The 22,015-nt window shown below is 51.0% G+C and overlaps 1 protein-coding gene across 10 annotated transcripts in view; it reads right to left on the reverse strand.

Annotated features, from left to right (window-relative positions):
* The window catches only part of BCORL1 (BCL6 corepressor like 1), a 62,183-nt gene that overhangs the window by 9,918 nt on the left and 30,250 nt on the right, over nucleotides 1–22,015 (reverse strand). For 9 of the 10 annotated variants that reach the window (XM_046673668.1, XM_046673663.1, XM_046673662.1 and 6 more), the window contains 7 exons: nucleotides 19,615–19,780; nucleotides 18,187–18,267; nucleotides 15,825–16,214; nucleotides 12,185–12,408; nucleotides 7,857–8,078; nucleotides 5,582–5,748; nucleotides 4,495–4,640 (listed from right to left, as the gene is read on the reverse strand). In XM_046673668.1, the coding sequence (XP_046529624.1) occupies nucleotides 4,495–4,640; nucleotides 5,582–5,748; nucleotides 7,857–8,078; nucleotides 12,185–12,408; nucleotides 15,825–16,214; nucleotides 18,187–18,267; nucleotides 19,615–19,780 (1,396 nt within the window). The remainder of the gene's footprint in view (nucleotides 1–4,494; nucleotides 4,641–5,581; nucleotides 5,749–7,856; nucleotides 8,079–12,184; nucleotides 12,409–15,824; nucleotides 16,215–18,186; nucleotides 18,268–19,614; nucleotides 19,781–22,015) is intronic. The other variant, XM_046673669.1, reaches the window with a different exon arrangement.

Below are 22,015 nucleotides of genomic sequence, written 5' to 3' on the forward strand. Positions count from 1 at the left end.
AAAAAAAAAAAAAAAAAAAAGGAAGGAAGGGTTGATACGTGCTACCCCATGGTTTGGCCTTAGCAACATGACACTACAGCAAAGTTAGACACAAAAGGCCCTGGATTGTACGACTGCTTTTATATGAAATGTCCAGAATGGGAAAATCCATACAGGCAGAAAGTAGATGGGTGGTGCCAGGGGCTTCGGGGAGAGGGGAATGGAGAACAGCTTAATGGGTACAAGGTTTCATTCTGGGGTGATGAAAATGCTTTGGAACTAGACAGAGACGATGGTTGTACAATGTTGTGAATGCACCAAATGCCACTGAATTGTTCACTTTTATTTTTTTATTTTATTTTTTTTGAGGAAGATTGGCCCTAAGCTAATATCTGCTACCAATCCTCCTATTTTTGCTGAGGAAGATTGCCTCTGAGCTAACATCTGTGCCCATCTTCCTCTACTTAATATGTGGGATGCCTGCCACAGCATGGCTTGATAAGCGGTACGTAGGTCCACACCCCGGATCTGAACCAGATAACCCCAGGCCACCGAAGTGGAATGTGCAAACTTAACCACCATGCCACCGGGCTGGCTCCTGAATTGTTCACTTTTAAATGGTTAATTTTGTTATGTGAATTTAACCCCAATAAAAACAAAAAATTTTTTAAGTGGTCAATGTGAGCGGTCACCCTGGTAATCAGAGTTTCTCTGTTTCCCAGAGTCCCATCATCGCCCTCCCCATCTCCTCCAACCAAGTCACCAGCTGAGGGACATGAAAGGAGAGAAAAACGAAAAACAAGCAGTCTTCGACACGGGGTCATATGGTGGAGGTCTCTGGCAGGAAAAACAAAAACCTGTGATTCCGTGACCTCAAGTGGTAAATTGCTAACCCTTTCATCAGTGGAAGGAAAGGCAGTCCTGACACTTCCTCTGATGCCCCAAACCAAACTGCAACACCCCCCAGCCCCCACATTCTTTCTGACATGGGAGGAAAAAAGAATGATTTTCCTTGGCTGGCTTCGATATTGCTCTTTATTTCAAAGGGTCAAAGGCAAAGCAGTCACATGCCTGCCTGTAATTTGGCCCAAGGAGGAGGTCTTCCAAAGGTCTCCTGGAGGGTCTGGACTGCTTGGTGCTCCAAGCCGGAGGACGAGAGAGAGAGGGGGGCCTTGTCTGCCCTCTGGTACGCAGCACTATGTCTGAAACCCAACGGGTGCTCACTAAATGCACGGATGAATGAAGGAATGAAGGAGTGCCCTGACATCCTTCCTGATCGCAGGAGAAACAGGCCTCACTTAAAGCCAAGCCCATATAGGAAAATCCACATTTACAACCCAGACAAATTACCAGTCTCTTCTGCTTTACAAAAGGATTCACTATGGGATACGTGTAAATAGTGACATGCCTTTGTATATTTAAAAGAGGGTTTGATTCCCAGACTTTGGCAGAACAGGGGCCTCGCACAAAGTGAGGGGAGTTCTATGCGAGGGGCAATGCTGATGCTCTTGCTCTTTCCCACCTACAGAAAATGGAGCCTTTTGTGCCCAAGAGGGATTCGCCTTCATCTTCTGCCCAGTGGGATCTCCATTAGGGGAGGAAGAAGACAATTAATCAGTGGAGAGCCTGGTCAGGCAAATGCTTGGGGATGCAAAGCAAAGAGCGTTTTAAATACCTCAGCCAGACAGGCACGGTAAAAAAAAATCCAGAAGTCCACGCAAATGCGTCCAGGTGTAGGGGTGGGGAGGTGGGGCAGTGGAGGGTCCCGCCCCCCCCCCAACCTCCAACCTCCAACCTCGTGGTGCTTGCTGCAGCCTCTATACCACTCCACCCAGTGGTTCCTGGAGATTTGGAGGCCGGGGGGGTACGGGGATGAAAAAAGAGAAATACTTGGTTCAAAGCATGTAAACAGCCCGTGATGATGGTTGCACAACATTGTGAACGTCCTAAATGCCACTGAATTGTTCACTTCAAAATGGCCATGTTAGGTGCATTTCACCTCAATTTTAAAGAAGGGTACTGCCTTCTCGTACCTCCAAAACAGCCTTTGGGCCCGAGTCTCCTCTCCTGGGAGCCTGTTGACTCCTACCAGTGCCTGCCTCTCTGGGTTGTCAGGCCAAGGTCCTAGTCTGACCTGCTAGCACTTTCCCCAGCAGCCAGACAGAATTCTGCCTTTAATTGCCGCTTGCTATTTGCATGGAAAAGAGGTGGCCCAGTTTTAACACGCCTTTCAGCTCCTGGCCCCCACTAAGAAGCTCTAGCTCCATGCCCATAAAGGTAAGAAACAAAGTCAAGATTTGAATGAAGGTGTGCAGCCTACACAGGTTAGGAAGTGCCAGAATCAAGAAGAGTCTTCTCTTGATTCTGCAACATGGACTGGCATTTGAGTTAGTTTAAGGAGGTGTCAAAAGGCTGCTTAGGAACTGGGATGAGCTGAGAAATGAGATAAGAGAAAAATGTGTTCATTCTTTTTTTTTTCTTAGGAAGATTAGCCCTGAGCTAACATCGATGCCAATCCTCCTCTTTTTGCTGAGGAAGACTGGCCCTGAGCTAACATCCGTGCCCATCTTTCTCTACTTTATATGTGGGACGCCTGCCACAGCATGGCTTGACAAGTGGCACCATGTCTGCACTGGGGATCCAAACCGGCGAACCCCGGGCTGGCGAAGCAGAACATGTGCACTTAACCACTGCGGCACCGGGGCAGCCCCATTCCTAATTTTTTAACTACTTAAAACAGTTTCAACATTCAAACTCTTTTGGGATTTTGGAGAATAGGTTGGGGAAGGAGAGTTTGTCTGCTGACTAAGGGGGTCAGAGAGCTTTCTTTGGACCCAGAATGCCCTAAGACCCTCAGGAGGGCCATCTCCAGCCCAAAGAGGCCCCTGGATTAGACCTGTTGACCAGAGACAGGGCTTCCTGCGGTGCTTTTATGATGTTTAGACGCTCAGGATGTTCATCCATGCCAGCTTTTCCTGGAATCAAGGGGAGTGCAGACGCGCGTGTGCGTAAGAGAAAGTGCATGCAGCCATGGTATGCGGGAGGAGGCCACAAAGGGTGGCTTGCCTCAAGCCCTGCACCCCAGTGATGGGTTCAGCTCAAGGGAACAACAGTTAACACTGGCCCAGGACAAATGGCTGAGTGAGCAACCCAAAGCTGCTCTGCCCCTCAAGGACAGGGGCTTGGGACCCCAGAGCTGGGGGGAGGGAAAAGGCAGTCCTCTTGCCCGAGCCAGAGAGAGGCTGGGTCTGGCTGTGAGGCCTGAGGCCTGGACATAGTGACCGCGGGGTTTAGTCGGCTTGACTGGGGACTGGATGGAGGCTGGCTGAGCAGGCGTCAAGGCCTGCCTCCGCAGGCTCCCATCGCTCCCTGTCCAGCTTTGATGAGTATGCAGGTGCCGCTCCCACCTAGTCCTCCTTCCATTGGGACCTTTAGTTCAGCTTCCTTTGTTGCTTCCTCCGTCTTCAGCTACCTTGTTAACCTTTGTCTGATAAACTAATGAGCCCCCGGTTAGGAGCTCAGAACTGTAACTCTGTGGGGCGGGGGTGGGTCGAGACGAACTAGGGCCAATGCCCCGGTGACAGGGAGTGACCGTGGGCCAATCCTTGGTCCTTTGGGCTCCCAATCTGAGACCGGTTCTACCACAAACACTGAAGCCTCCAACGAGGATCAGTGATACAACTCCCAGCTGCTCCATCCGTGGCTCCGGCGGTCCAAAGAAGTAACTGCTAGAACAAGGGCCAAGCTGTGACGTCACTAAGGAGGCAGGGTTCCTTTCTTTGGAGGTCAAGGCTGAGGAGATTCCCACTGAGCATGCCTAAGCTAGACGTCCCTCCTTCCCACCTCCCTGCTGCCCGACTCAGTAGAGCCATCTCACTGCGGACAAACAGCTGCCATCTGCTAATGAGAAAACAAATGCCTGCTGCTCATGGCCCTCGCCACAGGCCTGAACACCAGACACTTTTCCAGAGGGGGCAGGTGAGGAAGAGAAAGGACAGGGGCACACAGAGGGAACGTCGCAGTTGCCACAGGCACGGGCTGTGAGGAATATAGCATCAGGAGGGGTTCCAAGAGTTCCACTTTGATCACCAACAAGGACAAAGTGCAAAAGCAAAAGCAAAACGCTAAGTGTCACTTCTTTGCAACTGACATCCCATTCAAAGCACAGGTCAACCCATTTTGTCCCCAACGAAATCTATTAGCAGAGCTGCTGTTCCACGAGGAGGCCTACCCCACACACCTACCTGGGGAAGTGGGTCCCCCCAGGCTACCAGGGCCCTGGAGAGGATGCATGCAATATGGACACTCACAGCACAAGGACAAGAGGCAGGGGACCTCCGGGTTTTTTAAAGCACACAGAGATTTCCGAGAAGCTTGAAGGAAAGGCTGTGAAGAGGGCTGACGTCCCTCATGGGAGCTGTTTGAGATGGAGGGAGATAAAGAATAACTCCCCAGGGGTTCAGAAATCAGAGGCCAGCCCCAAGGACCATGGCTTCGAGTCTGGGCCACACTTACCACTGAGAAAGCGCTTCATGGTGTCGCTGCTGGCCAGCTTCATGGCAGTCTGCCCAGAGTAGGTGGCCAGTGTGGGGTCCGCCCCATAGGACAGCAAGAGCCAGATGGTCTCCAGGTTGTCGTTGACCACTGCATCATGAACCGGCCTGCAGAGGTGATACGGGGTGAGGACAACAGGTCCCAAGTGGGAACCTGGGTGTCTAGACCTCAGGCTACCTCATTAGAGAAAAGTAAAATGAGATGATTCCAGTGCAACATGGGTAAGATTTAGGGTAGGGCAACCACCTCTGGCCTGCACCCTCTACTATATCTCCCCACCTCCTTCTCCTCTGTGCCTCTTTCTCCTCCCTCCCATTTCTCTCTTATGTCCCCCCCCACCACATCTTAGGACAGTCCCTAGGGCACAATGGAGTTCCACTGGTAGCTCTGGAGATTGGGAGAGAATGGGCCTCTGACCCAGGATAAACTTAAAGCAGATGCTGGGGGTCAGAACAGAAGAACCCGGATGACCGCCCCAGAGCAGGGATGAGCACAGCGGCTAAACACACCAGGTGGTGGCCAAGCAGAGCTTGCATCCTTTGATCCAAGTCCCCCCACGTGGTAAGAGCTCATGTCTCAATTTTGCAGGAAGTTGGCCCTCTGATAGAGCAGAGGAGAATGGGGGCAGTTTCTCTAAGACACAGCAGCTATCTTTTTTCAAAGTGTATAGAGATACAGAATCAAATCTCAGCTGGTACCCAGGGTCAGCCTCCTAGTTCCGAGGGCCCAAGATTCTGCCTGACAGGTGCACCACCAGGATGACTTGAGAGAAGCCTGAGTGGTCTTCCTGGTGAAGCCACATCTGATGGGACGATCCCTAGACAATCCCAGCCTCCCCTTAGTAACCATGCGGATTGGCCAGCCAGGAACTCATCCACCCCTGCCCTAAGCTAGTTCTCCCTGCAGTCTGTAGATGTCTTCCCGAAATGCCTCCTGACAAGGGCTCTCTGCAACTCGCAGCCTGGCGTGCTGCAAAGGGCCAGACTGCGGCGAGTTCTCTTGAGTGAGGGGCTGAGTGGGCGGGGCGGGGGGGGAGCAGCCTTCTTGCCTCGTGCCATCCTGCGCGCTGCAGTTCACGTTGGCCCCGTGCTCCAGCAGGATGTTCAGGATGTCGGTCCAGCCCCGGGAGCAGGCCTCATGCAGGGCTGTGTAGCCAGCATTGTCCCGGTGATTCACATCTTCACTGTCTTTCTGGAGGCAGTAGAGAACAACATCCTGTGGGGACAGGAATAGCTCTGTGAGCAGAGAGAGGCCTAATTCTTGAAATCACCCCAGTTAGGTTCGAAGCTCTCCAAATGTCCAAAGAATCTCCAAGCCTGTCTTTTATTCTGGGGACTGACAGGCAAGTCTCAAATCTTCTGTCAAGGAAGTCAGTCCTGAGCTGCCACCACCAGGGCCTCGGCTCAGGGCTGTTTGCTCTGCAGTGGGGAGACGTTTCTTATGACCAAGAACACTGATCTGGGTGTGCGTTGTTGGGCTAAGGGCCTCAGAGAGGTTCACCTGCCCATCCAGAGCTCATACCCTCAAGCCTTGAGTCCCTGAGCTCCGGTTCCCTAGTCTGAGGCTTCGCGAGGGAAATCAGACATGTGGTAGCAAGTACAGCCTCTGCTGGTAATTCAAGAACAAGAAAGAATTGGTTTAAGTACTACCCCTGGCTGCTGGTTTTAATTGTTTTAAGTACTATCCCTGGATGTTTATCCCAGGGCAGTCAGTTCCAGCCTTTCCCTCAAACCAGGATTGTTCCTAGTATAATCCAGTGCGGCCATTCATCCACATAGTAACGATCAGCTTCCCTGGCTGAGCCGACAGGACCAGAGGCAGGACTCCGGGCCTAGAAGCACTGGAGCTAGTTTGGGATGAGGCTGGTGAACAAGCTGAGGAGAGGGGAGAGACAGGGCCTCTTCTGAGGGGAAGAGGCCAGCAGCAGCCACCAGGGGCCCATCATCAGCCCTCCCCGAGGCCCTGGTGAGATGGGCCGCTCAGCTGTCCTGACTGACAGCTGGCTCACAGGCTGGCTGGCCAGAGTGTGCAAGTGTGTGTGCGCCTGCAATGGGGTACTGCCTCCTGGAGACAGGACTATTGTGCTGCCTGCACCCAGGAGAGCGCAGGCCCCCCTACCCTTCTCACCAATGCAGGCCTCTTCCCCCAGGCCTCAGACTCCCTCCCTCCTGTGACAGGCTGCCCAAGCTACTCCTGCCCTGTCCTGGTTGGTTCTCCAATGGTTTCCTGTTTGCTGGTTTGGCCCCAGGTAAAAGAAAATTACCCTTGGGGCATGGGTTGGTCATCTTTTTTCTTTAGGTCTCCCTTGGCAGCTATCTGGACCCCCACACTAGGTACTTAAGAAAGACAGGTGACTTGCTGGTGAGACGCTATCAAGGCAGCTCTCCTATGCTCACCAGCCTGGTTAGGAGTGCGGCTGTCTTTAAATGAGTCCATTATAGGTGTCGGAAGCCTTAAAAGCAAGTCCCTTAAGAGCAAATCCTGAGGAAATAATCAGTGTGGTAGGCAAAGATACATGGTCAAAGAGGTCACAACAACAAAAATGCCCAACATTTGATGCCCATAATTTGATAATGGTAAATGACCCAGGCTTCCACCCCTACCCTGAAACGTGGGAATCAGAAAGACCTTGGGGTGAATTCAGACTCATATATGTGTAGTAGCTGAGTGATCCTGTACGCATCACTTAACATCGCTAAGTCTTGATTTTCTCACCTGTAAAATGGGACTAATAAAACCTACCTCCACAGGCTTATGGTGAAGAAGAAATGATAGGAAGTAATGAGAGCTCTTAACATGACAAAAAGAGGTGCTCAATAAATGCCGGCTTCCTTTCCTGCTTCCTGCCCCCCCCCCCCCACCCATGGAGAAGTAGTATATGGTGGGTTCAGCCCAGCCCTGCCCCTCCAGCACACCCCTGACCCCTCCACTAACGGAAGTAGAAGCCGAAAGGAGGGGAAGGCGGAGGAGGATATGAAGAGTGACCGATGATCACCTGTGTTCCTCTCCAAGCGGGGGAGCCACTGCACAGGGAAATTTAAGACAACACAAAACCCCCAAAATCCTGTTTCTGGCCTAGGAATGTATTGGATGATATAGTATTACCATTTCAATTATATTTGTCCCAAATTGCCGTTCAAATGAGCTTGCATTCCCACCCACCGTGCCACAGGCAAGGTGGCCCCAGGCCATCTGGGCAGAAGGAGGCCAGCCAGGGCTCAAGCTCCAAAGAAAACCCTGCCCGGGCGACAGAAGAGCCAGTGGTGAGAAGCTTGTCCACAGAAGCTCGGGCAGCGGCATCCTGCAGCCGGGGAGCTCCTTACCTTATAGCCCAGACGTGCCGCCCGCTGCAGGAGCGTCTCCCCAGCATTTTTGTTCACTATGAGCCGACGTGCCTCTGGGGGGATCTGCCGGGCTGTAGGTGACTCTGAGGTCTCCTCTGGGCCAGCACTTCGGGACTTAGAGGGTGTGCCTGGTTCCGTGGGTTTCACTGGGGTGGGAGATTTGGGAGATCGTGTCTTCTGCTGGCTCCAACGACCTTTGCCCTGGAAAGCAGAGACACAGTCCTGGATCAGCACAGGTTCCCATCCATTTCTACCCAGTGAGCACGGGCTCAAACCCTCAACTACATAAACCATGGAATGACGAAGGGACTGGAAATCAGAGATTGAGGGGGCATCCCAGCTTCTCTCAAGCACTCTGCATGCCTTCTTTACCTGCATGGATCCCCATTTACTGAGGTTTTTACAAGTGTTCTCTATAAATAGGCAGACACAAACTCTAAGAGTAAAGAGAAGCGGAGACAGCTATCTTTGACTAAAGAGGCACAGCTGCTGAAGGCTTCACTCTTGTTGCAAAAACCCTCCCCACCTCTAACTCTCACCAGGCTTTCCCCACCTTCCACCACACCGTGTCCCCAAGTCATGCTCATGTCCACCTGGGGCGCCGGAAAGCGCTCAGGCGCAGGAATCAGACAGACTCGGGTTTGAATCCTGCCTCTGCCATCCACTAGCTACAAGACCTGGGGCAAAGCTCAACCGCGCTGAGCCTCACTTTCTCCCTCGTAGGGTCTTTGAGATAATGAACTAGAAGGTTCCAGAACAATGCACAGCGTGCGTGCTCACAAAACATTAGAGTCCTTTCTTCATGAATTACCCTGTGTGTCTCCCTTTCTTTCCATTTTGAACTAGAATGCCCGAGCAAGTTCCCATGCCTGTGCCACCATGGTACTGGGTCCACGGGGGCAGGTAATTTGTTCTTGAGTTCAGCAGTCTTCAGAGCAGGAGGAACTGTGCTCGAGGAACTGTGCTCAAGGAATCACACCCAAAGAGCCTCATCGGCACCCGGACCTAAGTTAGATGACGAGATTCTAAACTTGGAGCTGATGCCATAATTGGATGAGAATTTGTGGGGCCTTGGGAAGGGTGGGTATACCTTGCATGCGGGAGAGACATGAATCACTGGGGGGCCAGAGGGCAGACTGTGCACTCATCAGGCTCCAAGATGGCCCCTGAGGATCCCCACCGCCTGCTATTCATGCTCTTGTGGAGCCCCCTCTGGCACTGGATAGGGCTGACGTGTGCAGCCAATAGGAGCCTGCAGGGATGACGGTGTGTGACTTACAAGGCTAGGTCCTAAAAGACAATGTGGCTTCTGCCTTGCTCTCTTTTAGATCACATATTCTGGGGGAAGCCAGCTGCCATGTCATCAGGACACTCAAGCAGCCATTTGAAGAAGCCCATGGGGAAAGGAAAGGAGGCCTCCTGCCAACAATCAGCATCAACTCGCCAGCCATGCGAGAGAGCCACCCTGGAAGCAGATCCTCCAGCCCCAGTCAAGCCTGCAGTTAAACGTAGCCCTGGCTGACACCTTGACTGCAACCTCACAGTTAACCCAAGCCAGCCCCAGCTAAGCTGCTCCTGAATTCCTGACCCTCAGAAACTGGGTGAGAGAATACATGTTTATCATTGTTTTAAGCTGCTAAGTTTTAGGGGAATCTGTTATACCGCAACAGATAACTAACACACGCCACTTATGTAAATCCCTCAGAGCATCAAGATCTCATTTAAATCCTACGTCTTCTACAACACTCTGGTCCCCACTGCCCTCTTTCTCTGCATACCCAGAGTGCCTAGTCTGAACCGCATGATCCGATGCCTGATGCCTGACTGCGTTAATTTCCTTTCATTGTTTCATGGGCAAGGCTGGCCTCCCCTGCCAGGTTTTAAGCTCCTTGGGGGCAGGTTTCATATTGTCATCTTCTCTTCTGTTCCTTACAGCACTTAACACAGTGCTGGGCACACCACTGCAACAAATATTTGTTGACTTGATTCAAGCCAGCCATGTACAGAGAGCCCTGGGCAGCCAGAAAAGTTGCCTAGAAAGACATGAAGCCAGGAAAGGAGTGGCAGCAGGAAAAAGACAAGGGCCCAGGGCATTTGTTCCCTCTGGTAAATCCCAAAACAACGAGAGCCACTCTCCATCCTCATTCTGAAAGGGCAGAGAGGTACAACTGCCAGCAGGAAGGGACTGGCTATGAGTACAGAATGCCGCTTTATCGCCAGAAGGATGGAAGTCTATAATGGCAGTACTGGAGGATGCCAGGTAAAGTGCTCAGGTTTTTGCTAAGCCAAGCCAGGAGCCAAAGGGTGACTCTCCTTCTGGGGGCCAGAACTGCCAGAGAGAAGAGAGGCTGCCTGAGAGGCGGAGGAGCAGGAGCAAATGGGGGCCCCCTCCCCCTCCCTGCCTGGCTCAGAGCCCCTGCGGCAAGAAGCCTTTGGCCAATGCTCCAGCTTTAGTGTTGCAGGCGCGCCCCCCACCCTCCCCCCGCCTTGCTTCCCACTACAAAGCACCATGCCATGCGGGCAACTGGAGCAGGTGGTGGTGACTGGGAGAAAAAGAAAGGCGGGAGGGAGAAAGGGAGGCCCTGTGAAGGAACAAAACCTCTCCGGGAGGAACCTTCCAGCGGACACACTGCCAGGCAAAATAACCAGACAGAAGCATCAGCTTGTGTTGCTGAATGTCAGGCGGCCGGTCACCTTTGTGTGGGATGGAGCCATCTGAGTGTCTGAGGAGGAGCAGGGGGAAGGGGAGGGGGACGCCCACCTTTCGCCAGAGCTGCTCAGAGTTGCAGCCTTTCCTTGCCCAGCCGCACCTCCCCCCAGGGTCTCCCAGAAACAGACAGAAGCCACCCATTCACAGGGTGGAGGCAAATGGAAAGGGAGGGGGCTCCAAGGGCAGCCAGGCCTGCTTCACATCCCAATTCTGTCACTCACGACCACCGAGCAACCTTGCACAAGTCCCTGAGCCTCAGTTTCCTCATCATAAAATGAGGACAACAGCATCTACCTCCAACAGCCACTGCGGGAATTGAGTGATCATGTGAATGGAGCCCTCAGCACAGACCAGACTTCCCTGCTCCTCCCCTGCCCCCTCTGGGGGTGGAAGGGAAGGGTCACTGCTACCCTGCCACTCCATACCTGCGTCTCCTCATTCTTGCCTTGGCCTGAAGCTCGAGGATGTGCACCGACATCGGAGAGCATTTTACGGTTATCAAAGCCTTTCACGTCGATCGCCTCCTCTGTTCCCCCAAGCACCGTTGTGAGAGGGAAAGGACACAGAGTATCACCTCCATTTTTAAAGGGAAGGACATAGGCTTGAGTACCTTGTCTGATTTGGAAACAGGTTCCAGAATGGGGAAAGGAGGGAGAGAGAGTACCTGGGTCTCCCGCCTTTGCCAGCGCCACTCAGGGATCCCTGCTCTGGAGCTGGAAAGAGCCGTAAGAATCACAACCACCCAAAACAAGCCCAATATAACCTTTTGTTGGGGGTTGTCAATCACAAATACCTACTACAGGTATACATTTGAACCTGACGCTTCACTTCTCTCAAATGTACAGCTCACCCAGGAGGAGGACTGTGTGGTTTTTTTGAATTGTACAATGTGGAACCCAACACCAATGCCATGAACGTCAGACCCAAAGGAGATGACAATTCGGAACAGGGGTTCTAGGATTCTGGCCTGGCTACTGATTGGTGAGGGCCCACTTACCTGCTCCTCTGCCTCCATGAGAAGCAAAGGACCTGGGGAGCAGGGGTGCGGAGGGGCAGCTGCCACCGGCCCAAGTGGAATTCCTTCAGGCCCACCCTCAAACAACCTGTGTCTGGACATCAACATCCTTGCTTCTAGAAGTTATCTTCCACCTTGACTGACTCAGAAAGCTCCCTCATTGGTTTCCAGTGAGTTAAGCCCAGACAAAAGCTTTTTGATTGGATGTTAACAAGCTATTCAGGCTAACCTCTTGCCATATTCTTTAACTCTTCCTTAACTCAGAGGAGATCCAAGGATGGTTGAGGAAGTCATCATGGGCCAGCCAAACCCTATAGTTAGCAAATGCTTATTGTTAGCTTCATGGGCCAAACTCTCTAGTTTGCAAATGCTTATTGTTAGCTTTAACTTGAGTTCCCATTCTTCAAATCTGCCCCCTAACCTTTCTAGAACTACTTTAAAATATCTTAATAAATATAGGTTAAGTCGATCCTCCCCACCCCTCACTCACTCACTCAGAGGACTGTGGACTGAGGAGCCTGTGGAAAGCCGGCCACTCTGGCCCATTCCCCTGCCCTACCACTCCCCTCACTGGAAACGTACCTTTGCCTCTTCTGAGACGTTCGCCATGTGCTTGGTCTTGCACTTTCGTTTTCCTGATGGCTTTTCTGAATTTTCAAGGCAGGCTGGCTCCTCCAGGTTATTTGGGAGGAAACCATTTGGTGAATCCGAGATCCCCTGGGCTTTGTTGGGCAAGAGAAGGTTCCTGTTCCTCAGGCGGTGCTCCGAACTTTGGGAGGAAGTCTTCTGCTTACGCGCCTTTAAATCTGAAGGCAAGAAACAGGAAAGAATGGATGTAAGGGAAATGGAACACAGAAAAGCAACACCTTCCTCTAAGATGAATCAGACAACATTGGGGATTAGACTCTTAGTGCAAAGTTGTGTAATTGTCACCTACCACTGTCCAGTGCGGCGCTTGGACACCGCCAAGTGTGGATTGCACTAAATGCTTCTCGAATGGACACTGTACTTCAACATCAAAGTCCCTCCTCTACAAGTAAGGGGCAACTCTCAGCCCTGCCAGCAGGGGGCGGCCCATCTGGCTATCCCTAAGATGAGGGCAATTTTAAAAGGATTTCCCCAAGCCCAGAGCAAATCCAAACTTGCTTTTCAGCTTTTCTCCCACCCGCTTTGTCTCTTTCTCCACTCCAATATGAAAACAGTTCTGCTGAAGTGAAGTATGAAGTATCCTGGTGTGGGGAGTAAATGGTAGAAGGCTTCCCTCATAACCTCAGCTCGACCCACCCAACTGCCCTGTCGGTCACTCTCCAAGGACACAAAGATCAAAGCCACAGAAACTTCCTGAAACCAGAAGGTGCCATGGGCCTGCTTAACTGGCCAATAATCGCAGAAACTTGCTGCCTTGCCTGGTTGGAAATCAAGTCACTGTAACACACTGGGCAACATCTCTAATTCGAGCCACAGCTCACTGAACAAAGCGCATTCTAATTTCAAGAAAGCCTGCTGGGAACTCTATTATCAAGAGCCTCAGTCCACAGTCCACAGGGTCAGTCCTAAACCCAATGTGTAGGGGGACAGACTGGGTTGACTCTTAGCTCTTAACATTAGTTTTACATGGCTTGGCCACCAGCTCTGTGATCGGCTGGAGGCAGGTCATAATCACCCTGAGCCTCAGTTTCCATGTTTGTAAAACAGGGAGAATATAATCCACATCACAGGACTGGAACCAGAATTAAATGAGGTAACATACACAAAACTCCTTTATAAAGTGTCATAAAGAGTAAGGCATCATTATCATGTTATCTAAGTGCAAGCTCTTCAGGTAGGGCCATGCCCATGTGTTCTTTATCTCCCCCATAGGACTGAGCAGCATGCCTAGCACATGGCAAAAGATCAGCATGTCTATAAAGTGACTAAGTGAAGCCTAGGTTTCTCCAATTTGTGAAACGAGGGCATTGAGCAAGATCTAAGAGTTCTCAACTCACCTCCCCCAACTTTGACACCTGCTCCCACGTGTGACATCGCCAACAGCAAATCCAGCTGTGGGAGTCATCATTACAGTGTGAGGAATTGGCTAAAGGTTATGCACAGCTCTTAGAAGGCCAGCTGTCATACCACCCCTTTCTCCCAACTAGCCCCAACCCACTAGTGCGTCCCCACACCTGTCCAAGCACTGTTGTGCTAGATAGCTTCTAATGGCACTTCCAGCCAGAACATTCAAAACCACGGTTTTTGAGGCAACAAGTTCTGGCTAAGGCAAAAGAGGAAGGAACAGATGGGGAATGTTCCTTGAGGACCCCAGGAAACATGGGGAAGCCATATTATAGCATTCACAGGAAAAGCAGCAGCCCCCGACCCCATTTACCCAGAGCAGGGCAGGCTCTGGAGTTTGCTCAGCTGTGGAGAAGCAAGTGCTTCATGGCAGCATGGAAAGGAACACAGAGTAGAGGCAGTAGGCGTGTGAGCGGAAGTGTGGCTCTTCCTATCCCCTCTGCAGGTCAAGAAGGGAGATACCCAAGCCCAGGACGAAAGGAAAGGTCATGAGGCTCAGACAGGAGCAAGGTGACCCGTCTAGTTTGGCCTCTGCCTGACTCTCTGATGTCAACCTGAAAGATAGGTAGTAATAAGAGGTATCAGAGCCTTCTGAGAAGAGAGATGTTTTCCAGGCAATTCCTTCATGAAGATGTCACCATCAAATCTGAATGAAAGTGACTAGATGATGTGCCAAAGCCAAAAGCCTCAACTCAAAACCCTTAGACACACACGTGGAGGAACAATGGCCTACTTTCCAGCAACTGGAGCTGTCCCCAAATCAAAGAGGACACCTTGCTAAGCAGCGTTCTCCATGCTCCTGGAGGTGTTTAAGGAAAGCCACCTGTCAAGAGTGCTGTGGAGATATCTGCATGGGGTGGAAAACGAGACTAGGTAACCTCAAAGGTCCTTCTGGTTCCAGAAGCCAATAAGTTCCATAAGAAGCTTCCAAGCTTCTAGGAAACCAGCCCTCAATAGAGAACACTGGGGGTTACAAAAGCTCCACTTCATCCTAACACTCAGTGGCTGAGGCCAATTGCCTGGCAACTCATTCCTGACCAATCCATTACAGCTCCGGCAGAAAAAAGGGAAAATTCTCCCTACTCTCTCACATAGTTGATGAAAATGAGCTCAATTATTCTCTTAAGTGTAGGGATAGGTAGTGTATATATTCCTACTTAGACAGAGCTGGAGATGAGGTGTAGCCTTCTTTGCATTATAGCAAACACGGAATGTACTACCCACTCAGTACGCGGCTACTCAGTTTGCGCTAATGAGGAGACTGCAGACATTGACCAGCAGCTCAGGATGAACACATTATAGGAGACAATCAATTGTTGCTTCAAGGGCAAAGGTCAGACAGAGTGTTCTCATGGAACCCAGAGATAGGCTTTTTGCTCATCTAGAAATCCACTATAGGAATGGGCCTGAACAGTACTTAGTGGAACATACTGACATTGGCCTCGGTGACAGTCCGTGCCTTCATGATTACATATTATAGCATCTGACGTGGCCAAAGAAAGCCTGGTTTTCTCCTTGGGCTGCCTGCTTTTCCAACTCAGGTCCAACAAAAATGATGCCACCTCAGCCGAGCTCAAAGCTTCGCTGTGCCTCTTAAGAACCTTTGTGGCTGTAACCGAGAAAGCAGAGTTGTGCCCACTTCTACTTGAAGTTCTTCTTTGGGTTGAGGAAACCATTGTACTTCTTTTTAGCTTAGGGGCTGGAGGCGTCCCAGGACAGGCAGCCAATGCCTTCTTTCTTCTTGAACCCAGGATTCTAGGAGAGAGAACCCAACCTCCCAGGAGACTCAACTCCCTCAAGCCAACCAGAAAATTCCCTGGTATCGAGTTGTCCCACGCCAAGGATGTCACTGTGGCCTTGCCCACAGGTTCAGACTTTCATTAGAAATTGGAGGGCTTGGGCTTTCATGTCCTCAGCTCACCTGTAGGTCAGTCCAAACTCATTTCATCTCAACCCCAAGCTAAAACCTCGGGCCTGGAGTTGAGTGACCCCCTCTGGCAGCTGAAGCTCATAGCACCAGGTTTTTACGGGCGCAGAGGCCTTTGGCTGGCGTAGAGAAGGCAGAGATGGGGACACCCAAGATGCCTGAGGCTCCCCAGAAGCCAAAGTCTCTGTGTTGTGGGGACAGGTGACAGCAGCTCACTGGGGCAGCAGCGCCCGCTGGCCTTACCTGCTCTCCCTTTCCGCCGCTGCTCCTCTTCCTGCTCGGTCAGGTACTCCCCAGTCTGATATTTGCGGCTCTTCTGCCGTCTCCGTTTCTTCCTCTTCACCAGGCCCTCCTCCTCTTCTTCCTCCTCCTCCTCATTAGTGTCCCACATTTGCCGGGCAGCCTCTGTCCTCCAGGGCATTTCTCGGGCTCGCCACAGATGCCTGCGGCCCTGGTTCAGCAGAGTCTTGTCCTGGGCATGGTGGCTGCGATACTGGGTGTCCCGTTGGGTCTTTCTCACCTTTCGACGCTTAGCCGGGGTGGGGGTCACCTCCTCTTCCTCCTCTGTGGGGAAGACTTCCTGGCTTCCCATGTCACTGTCTGCCATACCAGCAAAGGAGCTACAGATGCTTCCTGTGGACGGGATGTACAGAGGACGGTCAGGTACCTCTTCAAAGGACAAAGAGTATGGTGTCGAAGCAAGTGCCCCGGATTAGGAGTCTGAAGGTCTGGGTTCAAGTTCAGGCTCTGCCCATTATTAGCTGTACGCTCTGGGAAAGTTCCTTCACTTCTGTTTCCTCGTCTATGAAACAGGGATACTGTTCTCTGCCTTACTGACCTCACAGGACTGTTTTGAGGCTCAAATGAGAAAATTTGTCCAGAAGTGCTTTACAGAGTCCAACATATCACACAACTATCAAGTATCCAAACCACGCAGCCTTCCTCATCCATGTTGCCACGCCTCTTTAACTCCTTCCACAAACTCAGTGCTTACACCACAGCACCAAGCATCGCGTGAGGGGCAGGAGAGGGCCGCAGGTCCCTGCCCTTTGAGCAATCAGGGTTTACTAGAGGGTGAGGGAGGGTGGACTGGTGCCCTCACCCCTGCTCACTATGTCACCACCACTCTCACTGACAGAGCCACCCTGGACAAGCAGAATCATCACAAAAGAAGAGTCTCAGGAAAAGCAAAGCAAGGAGTCCCTTTCCTGTGACACAGCCTGGTTTAGCCCCACCCAAATGCTCCTGGCCAGGCCCTCTTCCCTTACACTGACCCCACCTCCTATTGAGCGGCCGGCTGAGAGTCCAGGGGTGGAGCTTTCTTCCTGGCACCTCCCCCTGCCCCACAGCAGCTGTTCCTCCCCACTAGGCAGGCACTTCCCCTCTTCTCCTCACCACCCCAGGACGATAGTAGCTTTCCTGTCCTCCTCTGCCACCTTGCCAAGAGGCCATTTTCCTCCCCACTCTTCCCTTCAACTCTGCTCACAACAAAAGTACAATCCTCAATTGGCCCAGGAGATCTGACATCTTCCTCAGAAGCAGCTGAGACACCAGCATCTTTCCCCCAAGGCCCAGCTATTAACTGGACGATCCCCAAACCCAGGGAGGTCAACAGAAGAAAGAAATGGTTCAAGGCAGACAGCGTGGCCCCTGACCAAAGCTTCAAGTCAGTGAGATCGCTTAAATACAGCAAATAGCGAGCAAACTTTCCGTTATATAGACCAGGCAGGGAACGAAGTGTTCCGGTTAATCTAATATTCTGGTTAATACAGAATCACCATAGAGATCACACAAGGATCACCAATTTCCAAAGAATCAAATAAAGTACAATGTGTTTAACGCTAAAATGAGACTGGCCATAACGTAATCGCTCTTTGATGATTCAGAGGACACTTCAGGATTTTGCGAGGCCTCCAGGCTATCATTACGATCCCCAATTACCACTGTGCTCTCATGTGCTGAGGTGCCAGTTAATAAAATGTCAGATAACTGAGTTTACACTGCGCCCCGCTTCCCCATTCTACCCACTCTGCATGGAAATCTGGGTGAACGGGGGCAACCATTTCCAGAGCTATGTACCAACATGGAGGCTAGCAGACAACAGTGGTGGCTGGAAATGGCTACCCATTTTTAGACACTGGGGGTTGACCAATATAAATTAAGGGGACCAAATGTGATTCTGCTGGCCATGATGACTCAATGACCATTTCTAATTTTGATGATGCCTGTCACATAGGGAACTAAGACAGAGGCCCAAAGGTTAAAGGTCCGTGCTGAGATTGGCCCCAATATTCATGAGATGCCAAAGGTTGGAGTAGAACCAGTTTTCCTGAGTGGCACAGGCCTTTCCTCTTTCCACCACTGGCTGCCAACAAGAGATGTCAAATCTCTATCCTGAAAAGTTAAGCAAACAGTCCTAAAATCATGGGCCATGCCCTCCATCCCCACCCTGGGCTCTCTTGTCTCTGCAAGGAGCTGGGCATCTTGGCAAAGGGAATCAAATTCCCAACTCTCCACCTGGGCCGACGGCGAAATTGCTCTACCAGATTTCGACCTCTCTTCGCAGAGAAGTACCAAGACGGGCCACGGCCTCGGACTCACTCACCAGACTGACTGCGTGTCCGCGTGCTCAGGACCACAGGGATGAAGTCACGGAAACTGCTCTTTGCTTTCTTCTCCAAGGAACCTGGAGTGATGTGTCATTTCGGGGCAGAAGGCAGAAACATCACAATCAGTCTAAGGACTGGAAAGCCCCACTGAGAGGCTCAGATGGAAAAATCAAGGGAGGGTTTGTGTTTTCCCTGGGTTACATTTATTAGCTCCCCTTATGCTGCTCTCACCTACGTATCTCTTTTAGAGAAGGAATGCTTCTTGGTGGTTTTCAAAAACTTGGAGTTGGGTCATTTTTGCTGACACCAAAAAAGGCAGTGCGTGGAATCGATTCTCCAGCAAGCCAGAAAGTAGAAGGCCTGGCTGCCTGTATGACTGTGAGGCTGTTGCACCTCCACAAAGTTATAACTGAGCTGGAGCAGGTCCCAGAGAAGGGCAATCTCGCTGAATCTTAGAGGATTGAGTGACACAGGGAGATGGGAGCAGGGAGTGGTGGACAGAAGGAAACTGCTATATAAGAACAGACTAGAAAGAAGCAGGTCACGTCAGATGAGCAAGGCCATGAACACAGGCTACTGTGGGCAGGAATACTTGGGCTTCTCTCTCTGATGAGGGTGCCAAGAAACTATTAGTGGCAGGGCCTACAGGTTAAGTACACACCTCCCCACCCCAAACATCCTGTGTATCCTTAAATAATAAGAGTTTAGGATTTCTTTTTCTTTTTTTTTTTTTAAGTAGGCCTTTTGGTGAGGAAGATTGGCCCCGAGCTAACATCTGTTGCCAATCCTCAAAGCCGGAGTACATAGTCCTATATCCTAGTTGTAGATCATTCTAGTTCTTTCATGTGGGATGCCACCACAGCATGACTTGGAGAGCACTGCGTAGGGCTGCACCCAGAATCTGAACAGGCGAACCCAGACCGCTGAAGCAGAGCACGCGAACTTAACCACTATGCCACCAGGCCAGCCCCCTGGGATTTCTTGAAACTCTGCTAACTTGCTAGATAGCTATTAATTTTTAACTTTTTATAATGGAGTTTTCAAATATACCAAAGGTGGAGAAAACAGTGTAATGATCCCCCATTCTGCTGTTTTGGTCTCAATTGTCATTAAACCTGTTTCTTCTCTGAGCCTAGACCCAGTGTAGAGTAATGGGCTGGCTATTCCGTTGTAGGACTGACTTTTGTCTGTCTGAAAACCATCTCCTTCAGCCTTCAGAAAGTGCCTTATTCTAGCAACCAGGGTGAGCAGAATAAGCCCCTTGTCCCTTCTCCCTTGCCTTTGATTTCAGAGGTGTCAATCAGATCTTCCTTCCATCATGAGGAAGTCTCACTTTTCTGGTCTGTCTTGGAGCCCCTCCCCCCAAGCCGCCATAGAAATCCCTCTGCAGCCCAGCCTGGAGGGCCAGGACCCGCGGAGCCTACCTTCCTCGTGGCCATCAGCTCGTTTTCCTGGAGACTGGGACTCCGGCTTTGTTGGCTTCCGGTGCTTGTGCTTTACCCTGACTCCATTGTGCTCTTTTCCTGAATCTGGAGCCCCCCTGGGGCTTTTCTTGGTAGGTTCCTGGGGGTCACTAGGCGGCTTCCGGCACTGTAGAGAGGTAGAGAGAGTCAGGACTGAGGTCAGTTTCGCTTCTGAAGATAGCTCACCTAATGTTGAGCCCTGTGCCCCGTTTCTGACACACGGACAGGAGCTGCCCAGGTGGGGGCCCGGGGGAAGGGGCCGCCTGCTGCCTTCCACAGCGGGCTACAGAGGCTTTTTTGGACTGAATCCAGCGCCCTAGTTAATCCCCATAGACATCCACATCCCATCATTTTAAACAGGTCTACAGAGTCTACATTCACAAGCTGAATAAACACCCCAAGCCACTTTAAAAGGTGCAAAGTCAGGCGCCATACTCTACATCCAAACAGCAGTAGCGAGCCGGGCAGAAGACAAACGTGTGTCTTCCGCAGGTTGGGTGACCACACTGTTGGAATCCCTCCACCGTGGGTACTGACACCACCGACTGAAGATAATTCTCAGCACGGGCCAACTCAAGAAAAATGGTCTATTTTCATGTATAACTTAATACCAGACAACAGATTCAACTAAGGCAAGAAGAAAGGCACAGCACAGGAGCAATTCGAATCTCCCCATACTTACACAAGACACTTTCAGGGCCTGTTCAAGGCCCGGGCACTGTTATTAATCATGCCACTTTATACTCTGCCGCATTCTCAACTCTTCAAAATGCTCTCTTCTCTACTATTTTATTTGATCTTCCCAACAACCCTGAGAAGAAGGCTACTATCATCCCCATTGAACAGACAAGGAAACTGAGGCTCCAGGACAAGAGGTTAAATGATTTGTCCGGGGCAACACACAGCCCAAGGCATCCACTTGCTCAGGGGCTGCCACTTACCAGGCAGACCTGCAAGTTAGCTCATTTGGGCTTGCAGAGAGAAAGTGGCAGAGCTGGGACCAAGACCCAGGGCTCCTGGCTCCCAGCCCCGGCCTCTTCGTATCAGCTCTCATTCCCTCTCCTTTCCTACTTGTGTCCTCAACTGTTTATGCTCAGCCCACTCACACCTACTGCCCAGTGCATCAGATAGGCATGATGCTTGTGCCTGCACACCACAAGGACACTCTCGGCCTAACAGTCACATATTCTCACAAGCTTTGAGGTCTCTCGAAGCCATTAAACAAGAAATAGGGCAAGGTAGGGATTTCCAGTATTCTAGTATCCAGGGAGTGCAGAATAAGAAAACGTTTTAACAATCAAAGCAGGCCCAAAGAAGAACTGTCTCCCCCCAAGCACATCCACACACCACCTTCTTAAGGTTATCAGTGTCCAGCTTCAGCTTAGGGGATGGCAGATACCTCATTGACGGAACATCTTCTGGGGTGTGGGGGGAGGGAGAGAGTGTGTCTCGATTCTGCAGAGACAGGGAGTCTCCGCTCCCCATCGAATTCCAGGGACTCGGACTATCCCATGACCTCCTCCTGCTCCATATTCAGCAGAAGGCTGAGCTTAAAATTCAAGTTCAGCTTGTTGCCACTTCCTACAAACCAAAGTGTGAGGAGAAAGAATCGGGGAAGAAAGAGGAAGATGGGGGAGTGCTTCGTAAAGTCTGACCTTCAGGTATGGCAGGAGAGAAACCACTTTAAGTCAAGGTGAATGAAGTTCAACGCACATAAATTTGAACATGTCCTATTTATTTCTGAATATCATTTTTAGCTGGCTCTCAAGTACAGATCATTAACTTTTACTTCCCAAGATAGACAAAAACAAGTAAAACAGAACATCTAGAAGGGATTTCTGTCTGTATCTTCTGCAAAGGCAGCACTGAGAGTAAAAATATATTGTACACTCCAACTTGGGCAAAAAGTTGGGAGGGTGGGGAGACCGCGGAAGACAAATGTTCCAGTTAACAGAGTTTTCAAAGGTTTTCCAAAGGACAAGTAGACAGGAAGATACACCCAACACCAGACGAAGAACTCTGCTGATGATTCAGAAGGCCCTTCAGGATTCCACAAGGCCTGGGGGCAGGTGGCGCTGGAGACTGGAGACTATTCTGTTCTTGGCCAGACCCTTGAAAGGGGCTGTTTGGAATTAACCCTTCATCTTAGTTTGCTTGCCAATGGTTTCTTTCTCAGAGAAACACAAGAAGAGGAAGATCTAAATTGTTTGGTCTCTCGAAAAATGAACATTTACTAAATCATTACAGGCAGTCGCTAAGGGCTGCTTCCAGGCCTCTGATCCTGTAACTTTATTGTCTGCCCCGTTCATCTGTCAGCGGGCCCAGGGAACTGTTCTCCTAATACAGGAAGGGGCATGCCTGC

This window comes from Equus quagga, chromosome 10, assembly GCF_021613505.1.
Source record: "Equus quagga isolate Etosha38 chromosome 10, UCLA_HA_Equagga_1.0, whole genome shotgun sequence".
NCBI classification, from domain to species: Eukaryota; Metazoa; Chordata; class Mammalia; order Perissodactyla; family Equidae; genus Equus; species Equus quagga.